The sequence below is a fragment of the Pyxicephalus adspersus genome, chromosome 5 (assembly GCF_032062135.1).
Source record: "Pyxicephalus adspersus chromosome 5, UCB_Pads_2.0, whole genome shotgun sequence".
Classification (NCBI taxonomy): domain Eukaryota; kingdom Metazoa; phylum Chordata; class Amphibia; order Anura; family Pyxicephalidae; genus Pyxicephalus; species Pyxicephalus adspersus.
Genome location: NC_092862.1, coordinates 56,644,491 through 56,657,531, shown reverse-complemented (window position 1 = coordinate 56,657,531; position 13,041 = coordinate 56,644,491). Strand labels below are relative to the sequence as shown.

At 35.9% G+C, this 13,041-nt stretch overlaps 1 protein-coding gene across 4 annotated transcripts in view; it reads left to right on the top strand.

Annotated features, from left to right (window-relative positions):
• Window positions 1–13,041, top strand: part of CARMIL1 (capping protein regulator and myosin 1 linker 1) — a 159,099-nt gene that overhangs the window by 98,090 nt on the left and 47,968 nt on the right. For all 4 annotated transcript variants that reach the window (XM_072411585.1, XM_072411586.1, XM_072411584.1 and 1 more), the window contains exons 21-24: window positions 2,903–3,075; window positions 4,795–4,863; window positions 9,180–9,273; window positions 11,574–11,672. In XM_072411585.1, coding sequence (XP_072267686.1) covers window positions 2,903–3,075; window positions 4,795–4,863; window positions 9,180–9,273; window positions 11,574–11,672 — 435 coding nt within the window. The remainder of the gene's footprint in view (window positions 1–2,902; window positions 3,076–4,794; window positions 4,864–9,179; window positions 9,274–11,573; window positions 11,673–13,041) is intronic.

Genomic DNA, 13,041 nt, shown 5'->3' with positions numbered 1-13,041 from the left:
ATGATACATGTTAATCTGAGCCATCCAGATAGATGAAAGATAAATGTTGCTTCTGTTTATTGCAATATGCACACCATCATTGCTTCTTATGCTGCCTTACTAAAAAACATGTTTGAGTTTTTATTCCCATTTAAAACAATCCACAATGAACTTGTAAAGTGTAAATTGTGTTTAAGAATGTAAATTATATAGATATACTTCATTATTGTAATAATATGTTAAATGATACTGTATCAGTATATGATATTATTGAGTAATATGATATTATCACAATATTACTTGAATGATCACTGGCCTGCCGGATGCATAACAACCCAACATTTACATTGGCAATGGGCGATGGTGGCATCTCGAGGCTGGGGAAATTCATTGTGGGTATAAATGATGGCTAGTTGCTGGCAGGGAAGGAAGCAGGTTGGAATTGTTTTCTTCCTTTGTAAAGTGTGATGTATTTCTTACAATACACTCATAGTCCCTGTGTGATATATTATATATATGTGTGTGTGTGTATGTGTGTGTGTATATATATATATATATATATATATATATATATATATTCTCACGTGTGTGATGGTGCGCAAAAAGGTATCTAAAACATTCTTACGTTGGTCGGTGAAATTTTGTACTTCGTATGACTCACTAAATTGAAAACATATGTACTCATTTCATTGATTTATTAACTGTACCTGGAAAGTCCATTAGGGTTTTCACAATATCATACTTTTCATAAACAATATGTGGTTCTGCTTCATCTGTATTAGTTTGAGGAGGAGCCTATACAAAACTTCTGCTCACTTCTCCAACAATCCTTGCAAATGAGCCCGGACAGGCAATATAGAAGGTGGCACAAAGTAAGCCAATTGTGCCAGAAAGATAATCAGACCTTTCAGTAAGTCCAAATAAAGAGTCTGTTCCAAATAAATGGAATGCTTTAATAAGTGAGTTATTTTGTCTGTTTCAAAATTGGCTTTAAGCTATTAGACATATCAGACTATGAGTATGCTTGGGACATTGTGAGCTCTTCTGATGAACATTTTGTGCCATGACTATGGACTCTGTAAAAGTTATAATATATAAAAACACTATATAAAATAATCATACACATATTACATTGCATGGGTTCTGGTTTATAGAGACAGACAAAACATTTCCTAGGGTACCTGATTTAAAGTTGCTTGAATTTTTTCACCTGTACAAAAGGATGACAGATGGAACGTTACCAGTTTGCTGCCTATTTTTTACCAGTTTTAATGAATCATGCCCACTGTTGTATGAAGCACACAGACTCATCCAGAGTACAAGCTGATTCTTACTTTGCATGCTTTCAGCTCCATGGAGTAATAGGAGGTTTAGAAATTTCCCTCTTCCAAGAAGCTGATGTCAGAATAATTCTAGCAACAATAGCGTTAGTGTTGTGAGTTCTCTGGGAAATTTGTTTTTTTTCTTGGACTGAAATTCTACTCCTATTAGCATATTTCTAAAGTAAATGCTACATGTAAGAATAACCTGCTAGAGAGTTTAAATATGCAACAGAACCTCAGTTAAAATGCTGACTTTCCCCGCAGAGAGGGCTGTGCATTTTTACAGCTTCCTCCAGTTTTCTCAAAGCTTTCCCTTTCATCTGGTAATATCCTTTTTATTCACGCTCCTAATGTGTGTCTTCACTGTTTTTTTCATCATGGAGCAGAGTTGAGAGAATGCCTCTGGCTTATTCACTATTAGATCCACATTTGCTTTATTTTCTTTTATTCTTTTATTTTTTTTTTTTAGGTCAGTACTTTTCCAGTATTTATTGTTCGGCTGTGCTTGCTCCCTCCCTGAACTTTCATGATGTGAAATGTTTTAAAATTTATAATACCATATTCTTTTAATATTCTGGCAAATATTCATTTAGCTTGTCTTCCCAGATTTAAAACATTAACATACTGAATCACCCAAAACATTAAGAAACATTTACTAAAATATCAGGGGTCTCCAAAAGGATGAGGTGTAGGTTGCACAGTGGCCTACTTTGGTCCCATTGGATTCTTTTGCCTGTTGTGCCACTTATAAAATTTCTTCTTTATGTACCACCTGATCAGAGTCTTTTCTCAATTGGAAATCTCTGTATGTTGGATCTGCAAGCTTAGCTGCCAGTTTTGTGTGTTCCCTCCCACATCCCGCCACTTACTATCTCCTTTACTCCAGCTGTGCCCTCCCAGAATAATTGCCATCGCTTTCTTCTTTATTGCCAACACCAGCCAGCAAAAATCCACAGCAAAGCACTTGTCTTGTAGTATATTGATAATAGCTTTAACTGTTGTAAGACCCTAAGTATTTAAGATTCAAATTTATTAGATGCGCAATATAAATTCAGCCTGGTAAATTTCCTCTGTAGTCACACACATCTGATGATCTCCACAATCACCATCTCTTTGGAAATTATTTTGTTTAAATTCTTTAGTATCCTTTTATTGAGTTAACAGTGTTTCTTATAGTAGAGATGATGAGATCTCTGAGATGTGAATGTTGTTTGACTTCTATAAACATTAATCAATGCACATTGTTATGGTGGTGTAAGGGGCACTGATGATGTACATATCATGTGTTAGCTTGCTGTGAACTGATGTAGGCTAGTGAAAAGTGTCAGTAACCTTATGGTGTGCGCATGTATATAGAAATATCCACATGAAGGGTCAAGGCTTCAGAGTTAATCTCTGAACTATGTGTGAGGATCATAATAAGGATCTGTATATGTGTCTTCATATAAAGCAAAAGCTAGTTTATCATAACCTGTACCCAAGAAAGTCTTTGTAATTGTTAGTAATGTATTGTAATTTTCTATCCAATGCTTATGTGACACTGAAATGTGAAATTTTCAGGTATACCACATTACAGGTAAAATTATGTGTTGTCTTTACAGCCCTTACAGTCATTGTCTCTGGCAGACTCTAAGCTAAAGACAGATGTGACTATTATTATAAATGCTCTTGGTAGTAATACATCATTGACCAAAGTAGATATCAGTGGGAATGCTATGGGAGACATGGGAGCTAAGATGCTGGCTAAAGCTTTACAGATCAACACCAAGCTCAGGTGAGTTCTGACTTTTCCTTTTTTTTCTTATTTTGTATTGATAGTAATAAAAGTGTGTAATGTTATGTTTGACTACAAAAAATCTGAGCATGTGTGTCTGAGATTTTTTTCAGACATGCAGTCTGCCACACCTGAGCATATAGCAAACTGCTGCTATGCACCTAAGAACAGGAACTGGAACCCCACCACAATGTGAATGCAATTACATGCAAAAAATGTTCCCAACCTCTCCCATTTCTTTGAATTGGTGTATTTTGGAATATGGTTAGAACACTGTAGCTGTACCTACTTCTAGCATACCATACTACACATGTTTACAGGTGGCACAAATAGTAATATCTTTCTAATTTATCACCTACTATTTTCTCCCATCTTACCTTTTTTTGTGGCCTTAGCCATGTATAGATGAACAGTCTTATGAAAACCTCTTTATTTTGTTATAACTTGCAGTTCTTGTTTTACATTGGAATCAGTAATTATTTGCAATATTACACATTGCATTTATTTTATTTTGGTAAGCCACTTATCTCTGTATAACATGAAAAACTCTATGTAAAAGAAAAAAAATACCCAGCTAAGGTCTAATACGCTGAGTTTCATCATTTATTAAAAGCCTAGGCCAGTCTTTTTTTTCCCCCAATGTACCTTTCCTGCTAGTGGTAAAATGTCAGGCATTTTTCTATTTAGAGCAGGTAAAGAACATTCATGATTTTTAACAGGTTTAAACTGTCAAGAATGCAGAAATGTGATTTTTTTTGCCCCTCATAATTAGCTTATCAATTACAATTATTTTATATATTTTGCAGCACTTCAGCATTAGAATATTAACGATTATACCTAGCATTACTTTTTTCATACCTTGTTGCTTTTAATTAGTCTGTGTTTTTTTATTGTATGAAGCACATCTGCTCAGTATAAGGTGTGCCAGTCATGGGAAAATCTCTCGGTGAGAGGCAACCAACATGCCCCTTATGTTTATCATGCTTGCTGTGCTGCAGACAAGCATGCCTTTTCTCCACCATCCCCACTTACATTTGTATGCAGACCATGAGCAGAAAAGGGACCTTTTCGAATATTCCAATGCACAACAACAGGCACATTCCAACACTTGTAAGAACTTATGTTTGCTTGAGTGTTAACCCCTATAAAACTGTATCTGTTTCTAGGTAATTCTCCCAAGTAAATTTATTGCATGCAGGTGTCAAGCTGTTTACAGCTGGTATTACTGTTTGTAAGGAAATCCAACAAGGATCCCAACCGTATTTTAGTACTTTACAGTCCCACTGAAAGAACTGATATTAAATCTTTGGACCGACAGAATGTAAAGCTGTTACCACCAGAATACAATTACTATTGTATTCTTAGTAGTACACAGAAATTATAAAAAATGAAAAAAATGTCTGCACATGTCTGACTAAAAGAAGGAGAATAGAATATTAATACTAATCTAATAATGTGATGGCACCTTTGGCATAGTGCAACATATTTTATTCAAAGGAATACAACCAGTATTAAAATACACTGGTAGAAGGTTAGTTCAGTACTTAAATCTTTCATATACAGGTGATACAGGTAGTGACAAGACAAAAAGCAAGCAGGTCAGGGAATGTGTGTATGTATGTATGTATGTATGTATGTATGTATGTATGTATGTATGTATGTGTGTGTGTATGTATGTATGTATAAAACATCTTCATTGTTTGTTTTTTTTTATTGTAGGACTGTAATATTGGACAAGAACAACATTACAGCACAAGGATTTCAGGATATAGCAGTCGCTCTAGAAAAGTAAGTATGACAACACTGCTGTAGGTGGTAGATTTGCTGTATTAGCGTTATTTAAAAAAGCAGGCCTCTGACTTAACAAAAATGTTTTGCTCCATTGTACGTTTCACTTTTCTCTTTAGCTTTACCTGGCCCCTGAATTACCTTCAGACAATGTTACTGGCTGTCACTAAACTCAGTGTGCAGACACTTTGTGTCCCTTTAAATTGAAATTTTAGGTTTGTGTACTAAAAACTGCTGACAGGTAGGCTTTTGTATACCTGAGTATGTCTCTTCTGACAAAAATGCTAATGTCTGCATGTCAGCCTGTTTTTTTCTGGAAGTGTGCAGTGAGCTGTGCAGATAAGTGTACAGTCCTAGCTTAATTTTGTAGAGGGATACAGTATCTCCTGCTTTCAAGGGTGAGATATAAATTTTGGTGAAAATGACTGGTCTTGAAAACCTGAAGATTGATTGATTGAGCATTAACCTAATGAAGGAAACACAGACATTGCAGATTTTGGGGGACAAATATTCTTTCTGTGGTCAAGTGGTTTAATTCCAAATTACAGTAAACATGTTAGGGAAGAAAAAAGGGAACTGCTAATGATTCATTTTAAAAGTGCAAGTTTCCCATGTTGTCATCTGATACTACCTTTATTTGCTAATTACTAATACCAAGTCACTGATCTAGAATAAATATGCAACCTGTGAAGTTGAACTATTGTCCTGCATGCTTGTTACCAGTCAATGACTCACTAGGTTGTGACAACAGGATTGAAATGACAGCCTTAGCCTTGCAAATTTCAAAATCATGTCAATTTAAAGTAAAGAAAAAAAAAACATGTCTACTTGTAAGCACTGCTCAGAACCTTTAGATGTAAACTTTACACCTTTTTAGATTTAGGAGTGGGTGCAGTATGTTCATTCATTTTGCTTGCTGAATTTTTGTTGCATTTTCTAGCAAAACATACTGTACCTACGACGAAAATAAATAATATAAACACCTAACCCACAGTGCAAAAACGTGAATATGTCCCTAGGTGTGCTACGAAATATATACCTATGACAATTTCTGGACCGTTTTGTTTTTCATACGGTAGAGAAACTGCAAGAGGCCCTGGGCATTGGTGATAGTGATAGAAGCAGCAAAGGATAACAGCTAACTACTCTATACTGCTAAAATATATCTAAATCTCCATAATAATAAAGCTTGGCTAAGTTTTGATTTTTCACAACACTTTTGCTTTCCTCTGGAGATAATGAGCCGCATTTATTAAAGCTCTCCAAGGTTGGAGAGGATGATTCAGCTGACTCAGATACACAAGACAGCCCTTGATCTGCTTTAGATTGTTGTTGGGTGGGCTCAAGGGTCCTTAATGTCTCCAGAAATAGCAATATAAAAAAAACATTTTTTTTAATATACATACTGCATGCTATTGCCATGCACTTCTTTCCACTATAAAGTTCTCTCACAGCTCCATTTGTGCAGCAATATTTGTGTGTTTCCTAACTTGGCTAGCATTCCAGTGCACCCATGTATGTTGAGTAATAAGTGTTAAAAGTGAGTATTATGCAGTCCATTATTTAACACAGTGGTCGCCAACCTTTTCGGACCCACGGACCACTACATTTACCGGCTTCAGAACGCGCATGCATGGGGAGCCGGGTGTCACTTAAAGGGGAAGAAACATCACGATGCCAGAACCCACCCATTCTCCCATCACAGGCTCAGACCTGCGTCCAGAGATGCAACCCACCCACTGCTCTGAGCCTGCGATCTGAACGGAGGACATGAGCCGCCGACCACCAACATTTTCTTGCGGACCACCGGTTGGCGACCGCTGACCTAACACATTTAAAGGGTTTTTCAGTCTCTGCCCTCATTTGCCAATGGGCCATGTTTGATTGACAGCACACCCTAAATATCACATAATAAATAATTATATTATAAATAAAGTATTACCTTATGTATCACAGGAGGTGAGTTATGGTTTTACCGAATGGACCCACTCAGCTGCAAAAAGAGAGTAAAGGACTAGATATTTAAAAAATAAAATTTGAAACTTTGGAAGCATTTTTATTTCCATGTTACATTCATTTAGACATTGAATTTTAACCAGAAAGTATTAATTTTCTAAGAACATTATAGGTATTTGTTATGTGGCTTTTTAATACATGCAGTACTTTGGACAGTTTTCAATGTGGCTTTTTTTCCCCTCTGAAATCCCAACATCACTGTGACATTCTCCAAGACATTAGTGTGTGATTTGGCATAGATGAGAAAATTCCTGTCAAAATAACATTTCAATGCAGTGCTTTGTGTAGCTTCTATGAGTACACTTACTGACTGAAAAGACCAGTGTTCTATAGACCGGATGGGAATGGTATGCTATGCTGGAAAAATAATTGCTAGTTTATATGTATACATTTATCCAGTGCTACAATAAATGAACATTTTTTTTCTGTACTGTTCTATAAGAATGTAATTCTTCAATATACATATAAAAAAATGTTAAGCTTAAAAAATTTTTTAACATGCGTTTAAATAATTTTATTAAATATATACAATTACTTACCACTTAATTTGGTACACCTGTTCAACTGCTAACGCAAATATCTAATCAGCCAATCACATGCATGGCAGCAGTTCAATGCATTTAGGCTTTTAAATATTGTCAAGATGACCTGCTGAAGTTCAAAATGAGCTTTAGAATAGGGAAAAAATTAAATTGAAGTGACTTTGAATGTGGTATGGTTGTCAGTGCCATTTCATAAACTAATGATCTGCTGGGATTTTATGCACAACTATTTGTAGGGTTTACCAAAAATGATCCAGAAATCATTCAGTGAGTTCTCTGGGCAAAAATGCCCCGTTAATTCCAGAGGTCGGAGGTAAATGGCCAGAGGTTAATGCTGAAAGAAGGGCTATAAGTATCTAAAATAATCGCTTATTACAACATCCTCGAAGCAGATGGACTACAGCAGGAGACCACACCAGGTGCCACTCCTGTAAGCTAGGAACAGGCACCTGAGGCTGCAATTTCCATCAGTTTACCAAAGCTAAGGCTTGGTACACACATGCAATGGTTCTCTTCCAATAATCAGCTCAGGGCTGATATTAGACGACAATCTTACATATGCACAGCGCTCGTCGTTCAAACAACTGTCCTGGCGGATCCACGGATGATGGATGACGAACTATCGTAATGGAAGTGAAGATACTGAGCACGCAGCGGGGTGCCGCTCTGTCGTTCTCCCCTCCCCATAGAGCAGAACGAAAAAATCATGAAAGATCCTTTCCAACAATAATTATTGCACATGTGTATAAAGCCTAAGAAGAACAGGTTGGAACAATGTTGCCTGATCCAACATTGGACAGTAGGGACAGAATTTGACATCAACAACATCCTTTGTTGTATGAATGGTTCTGGCTGGTGGTGGTGTAAGGGTGTGGGGGATATTTTCATGTCACGCTTTGAGCCCTTTAGTACCAACCGATCATCATTTAAATGCCACAAGCTACCTTAATATGGTTTCTGTGCATGTCCATGGCCTTTATGACCGCAGCGTTTTGATCTTTTGGTCTACTTCACAAAGCTCATATTATTCCAAACTGGTTTCCTAAACATGACAGGGAATTTATTGTACTCAAATGGATTCCACATTCACCAGATCATAATCCAGTAAAATGCACCATTCAGATGTGATGGAAACTGAGAATTTGGAGGTGTGTACCTTTCACATCTGCAGCCACTGCATGATGCTTTAATGTCAGTATGGACCAAAATACCAAGGAATTTTTCCTGCACTTTGTTGAATTTATGCTATGAGAAACAATGGCAATTTTGAAGGAAAAAGGGGGGCTCCAACTGTGTACTAGCACGTGTTTCAATAAAGTGGCCAGTGAGTGTATAGGGTTTACATTTTGCTTAACTACCCATCCAATATCAACTTGTTAAAATATTTAAATACTCCTCCATGTTAAAATCCTTCAAGTTGCACTGTGTTTTATGTATCATTTGTTCAAGTATATCACTTTGTGGACATTGTTTTATTGATGATTAAACAGCTGCCTGTTCACATATGTAAATAATTGCCATTGCATCTACTTACTTTTTCACAGGAATGTATCGGATTTGTTAAAATCACGATGCTTTACTGAAAAAAAGTGATTCTTCTGTGCTAGATTATTTAAACACTTCAACATGGCACGTGCCAAATGCCAGACATCTCTCCAAAATCTAGATTTATTCTAATACCTGGAAATTTAATTGAAAGGTTGTTGAAGTGCAGGTGTGCCGTTCTCCTTTATAATCATGAGAGGTCTTGTGTTTTAGAAACTACACCCTGCGATTTATGCCAATCCCTATGAATGATGCCTCCCAAGCACTGAAGACCAATCCAGAGAAAACAGAAGAAGCTTTACAAAAGGTATGTGAACAGCTGCCACATTTACTTCACAACACAGCAGGATATAATAGCTAGTAATGTTTCTTTCTACCTAAATACTATTCTGAAGTATACAACATGATTGCTTTCAACATGACTCCAGCAAGTTTCTTTTCTAAATGGAATATCATATTATGACTATATTACTCCTGTAGTTTTGTGGAATAGAGGGATTTGGGCAAAAGTTTTGGAACACTTTGTCATTTGTTGTCATTCTGCGTGACTGGCTTCTAAAATGTAACATCACCTTAGCTATGAGTTCTAATAACCCCAACAATAAAAAAATGCAGATTTCGGAAACACAACAATTTTTATTTTCTGTATCTGCCTATAATACTGTGATATTATCTTTTGATACTGCCAGTATATTTGTTATCATTCCACTTTATGTAACAGGCCAACCTATCCAGCAGGCACTGGGTAACTGATGGCATTTTCCAAAACAATAGAAAAAGATCTGTTCCAGCCCTAATGCTGCTGCAGGGGGCTACAAGCATGTGCAGGAAATAACTACGTAACAACTACATCTACATAAAGACATATTTTGCCTTTTAGGATAGTTGTGTGTAAAAATGCATTTTTCAATAAAGACATAACTGGAATAAACCTGGTGTTTTGCTTTTTAATATCTACTAGGAATTCAGATCTAAATTGTCAGAGACAATAGCTAAGCTAACAATTTGAATCTGCAAATATGAATATTATTAGATGCCATCAAACAGTAAACTGTACAAAAGCAGTATGTAATTCGAAACACAGATTTCTTGCTCCCTTGATAACATTTGATACATGTACAGGGACACAATTATGCATTATCTCTCATACTCTACAAACAGATACAGGGTGCCATTAATGAGAAATTGTGATGCATATACAGCAAATTATTTTTCATGTTCTAGGAACAGAATTGGCAGCCAACTAATTGTAATATTGTCATTGTACTCATTAGTGTCTTAAAACACACACATTGCCCCTGCAACATGGTAAGTGCAAACAGAAGCCCATTGATACAGACCCTTAATTCTATACATAATTCTTATTCTTTTGCATCATGTCAGGCTGGCAATTCTGCTATTGACAACACGTTGCCTAGCCATTTACCCCAAATACTTTGTCTTGCTAACCCAAAGCAATTCTGGAAATCAAGAAAATAAAATAACAACATGCTGTCTGTATACCTATTGTCGACTACTGGCCTAAAGTATGTAGACAAACAATTAGCATTTTTAGTAGATGTCATCCTCCATGTTTAATACCCAAGCTTTTAGTGAGGATTAGAATTTCTAAAGCCCATTTGCACATGTATCATTCTGTATAAATATTAAAGTACTTGGTTTAGATACATGTGTCATTAGTTCCATTTCCTTTGACGATTATGTGCTAATTGTGCAAAAATAATTTATGTAAGCATTAAGCAAAAACATAGGATATAAAGAATTAGGTTTTGTTGTTAATTTCTCTTAGTTTCTCTCTACCCTTTTTTTAGGTGTGATGCTTACATACCATTTGCAAAATTTAGTAAACCGCAGAGAAGAATGCAGTCAGTTTCCATTCTTTAGACTGATTGAAGTGGATTGGCTGTTATTGGTCACTGCACCTTTCCCTGTCATCCTAAATTGGTTGTCTTAAAACAAATATTAGAAAAACTACAAAACCAACACATAGAGAAAATGTCAAGACATTTTTATTTCAATTTAATGAAAGACGCTGTCCAAAACATAGCTCATTTTGTTTGAATCAAACAATGTTTAAAAAAAACTTTTTTTACAAGCTGATATAGTTTGCCTTATTATTTGTCTGCCACACAGATCTTTATGCTTTGTTTTTTGTTTTTTTGTGTGTTTTTATTATACCACATTGGAGCTTTTGCTTTTAGTTGCTTCTGTAGAGATTTAGACATGACTGTTGTGTTTTGTTTTTGTTATATTTATTCTTGGTCAAAGGAAATGGTAAATAGAAAGAGAGGTTCCATTCTTAAGTATTCTTCTCAGAATGTTGTCTGTGAGAAGATTTACACCTACATTTCATTAGATGCTAAGACCACTTGCTATTGTTAAAGAAGAATGTAAAATAATAGACTAGAATGTAATATAAATCAATGTAATATAATTAAATGCTGTTTGAGTGCTTAAATAGCACAGCAAACCCCTTTTCCCACATACAAATTTTAGTCTTTCCTTCCATGTGTAAATGCTAGGGACAGAGCAATATGTGTCTTGTCAGGGTATATTTTGTGTCTGCACTTGTAATGGTAGGTTCATATTTTGTGTTTTTCTTTTAAGATTGAAAACTATTTGCTGAGGAACCATGAGACAAGAAAATACCTTCAGGAACAGGCCTATAGATTGCAGCAGAGTATTGTAACCAGCACTACACAGCAGGTGAGCTTTCAGAGTAATGTACTCTTTAAAAAAGAACAAGCGCATTCCATAAACTGAACATGTCATTTTCTTTGCTGTGTAAATGGCGATTACATAAAATAAAGCTCTTTTTTTGTGACTATTTCATGTACCCAGAGAACAAATACCTTAAATTCATTTTTTTGGGTAAGGCCTTTCTTCCCAAACATATTATGTACATCTCTATGATGTGAACAGACCAAAACAATTTGTTTATATAATTCAGGTAAAATTATGAGGCAACACAGCTTAGCAAAATCTTTAGCAAACCATAGCAAGGAAGAAATAATATTAATAAATGTTTACTTGCCTATAATTCTTAATTGTGTCCATTGCACCGTTTTGCATCAATAATGACTTTTCTGATAGTTGAAAATGAAGCCCTTTATTTTTTCAGTAGGGAAAAAAAGCCTTCAGGCATTGGTCAACCCTAGAGCCTTGATTTTTTTCTACTGCTGCCACTACTAAAGGGCTGATGTGGCCCTGTGTTTAAGATCATTGTTGAAAAGTTTTAGAAAGCCATGTGTGCATGTTTCTGGCTGGTGAGGGTAGGCATACAATTTTTAAAATATTCAATATGATTTAAAATATAATAATTTATTAAATTCCCTGTGCTGTTGTAGTTGACACACTACAAAAAAGCAGATATTCCCCTTTGTGATTTACATAGTTAGTAAGGTGGAAAAAAGACATAAGTCTATCAAGTCCAACCAAGGAAATAAACATTTACCAGATAAAAACGCTAAAGACATACTTGATCCTGAGGAAGAAAAAATCTTTATAAATCCTGGTTCAATTTGCTCCAACAGTGGTAAAAAAATTCCTTCCTGATCCTGCGAGGCAATCGGTTAACAGGCAATAGAATCGGGGGGAGGGGTTTGCATGACTTGCAGAAAACACAGCTGAGGTTGTGGGTGATCTTAAGGGCTGAGCTGTTCTGCAGCCTCTTGTAACTCTTTAATGACCAAGACAAACTCTGCAGTTGTTTCTTTTTGATAAAGCACAACTTGCTCCCGAAGTTAATGAATGTCTAGGCTCCATAAATTTCCTTTTTTTTTTTTCCTTGTTTGTGATTAACTCTCAGTGAGGATTTTTTACAGTAACTGACACCACGCTGTGCATGCCAAGAAAGGTAAAACATAATATGTTTTGACAAACATCTGTCCTAATTGCATTTTTTAAAATAATGTACCTGTTCTGACTTACCGTGTTTCCCCGATGATAAGGCATCCCCATCAAATAAGCCACCCCCCGATTTTTGCTCAAACAATTAAAATAAAGCACCGCCCGCAAATAAGACATCCTCCGATACCTGATACTGTGTGCCTCTGTGTGACTCCTCGATGCTGGC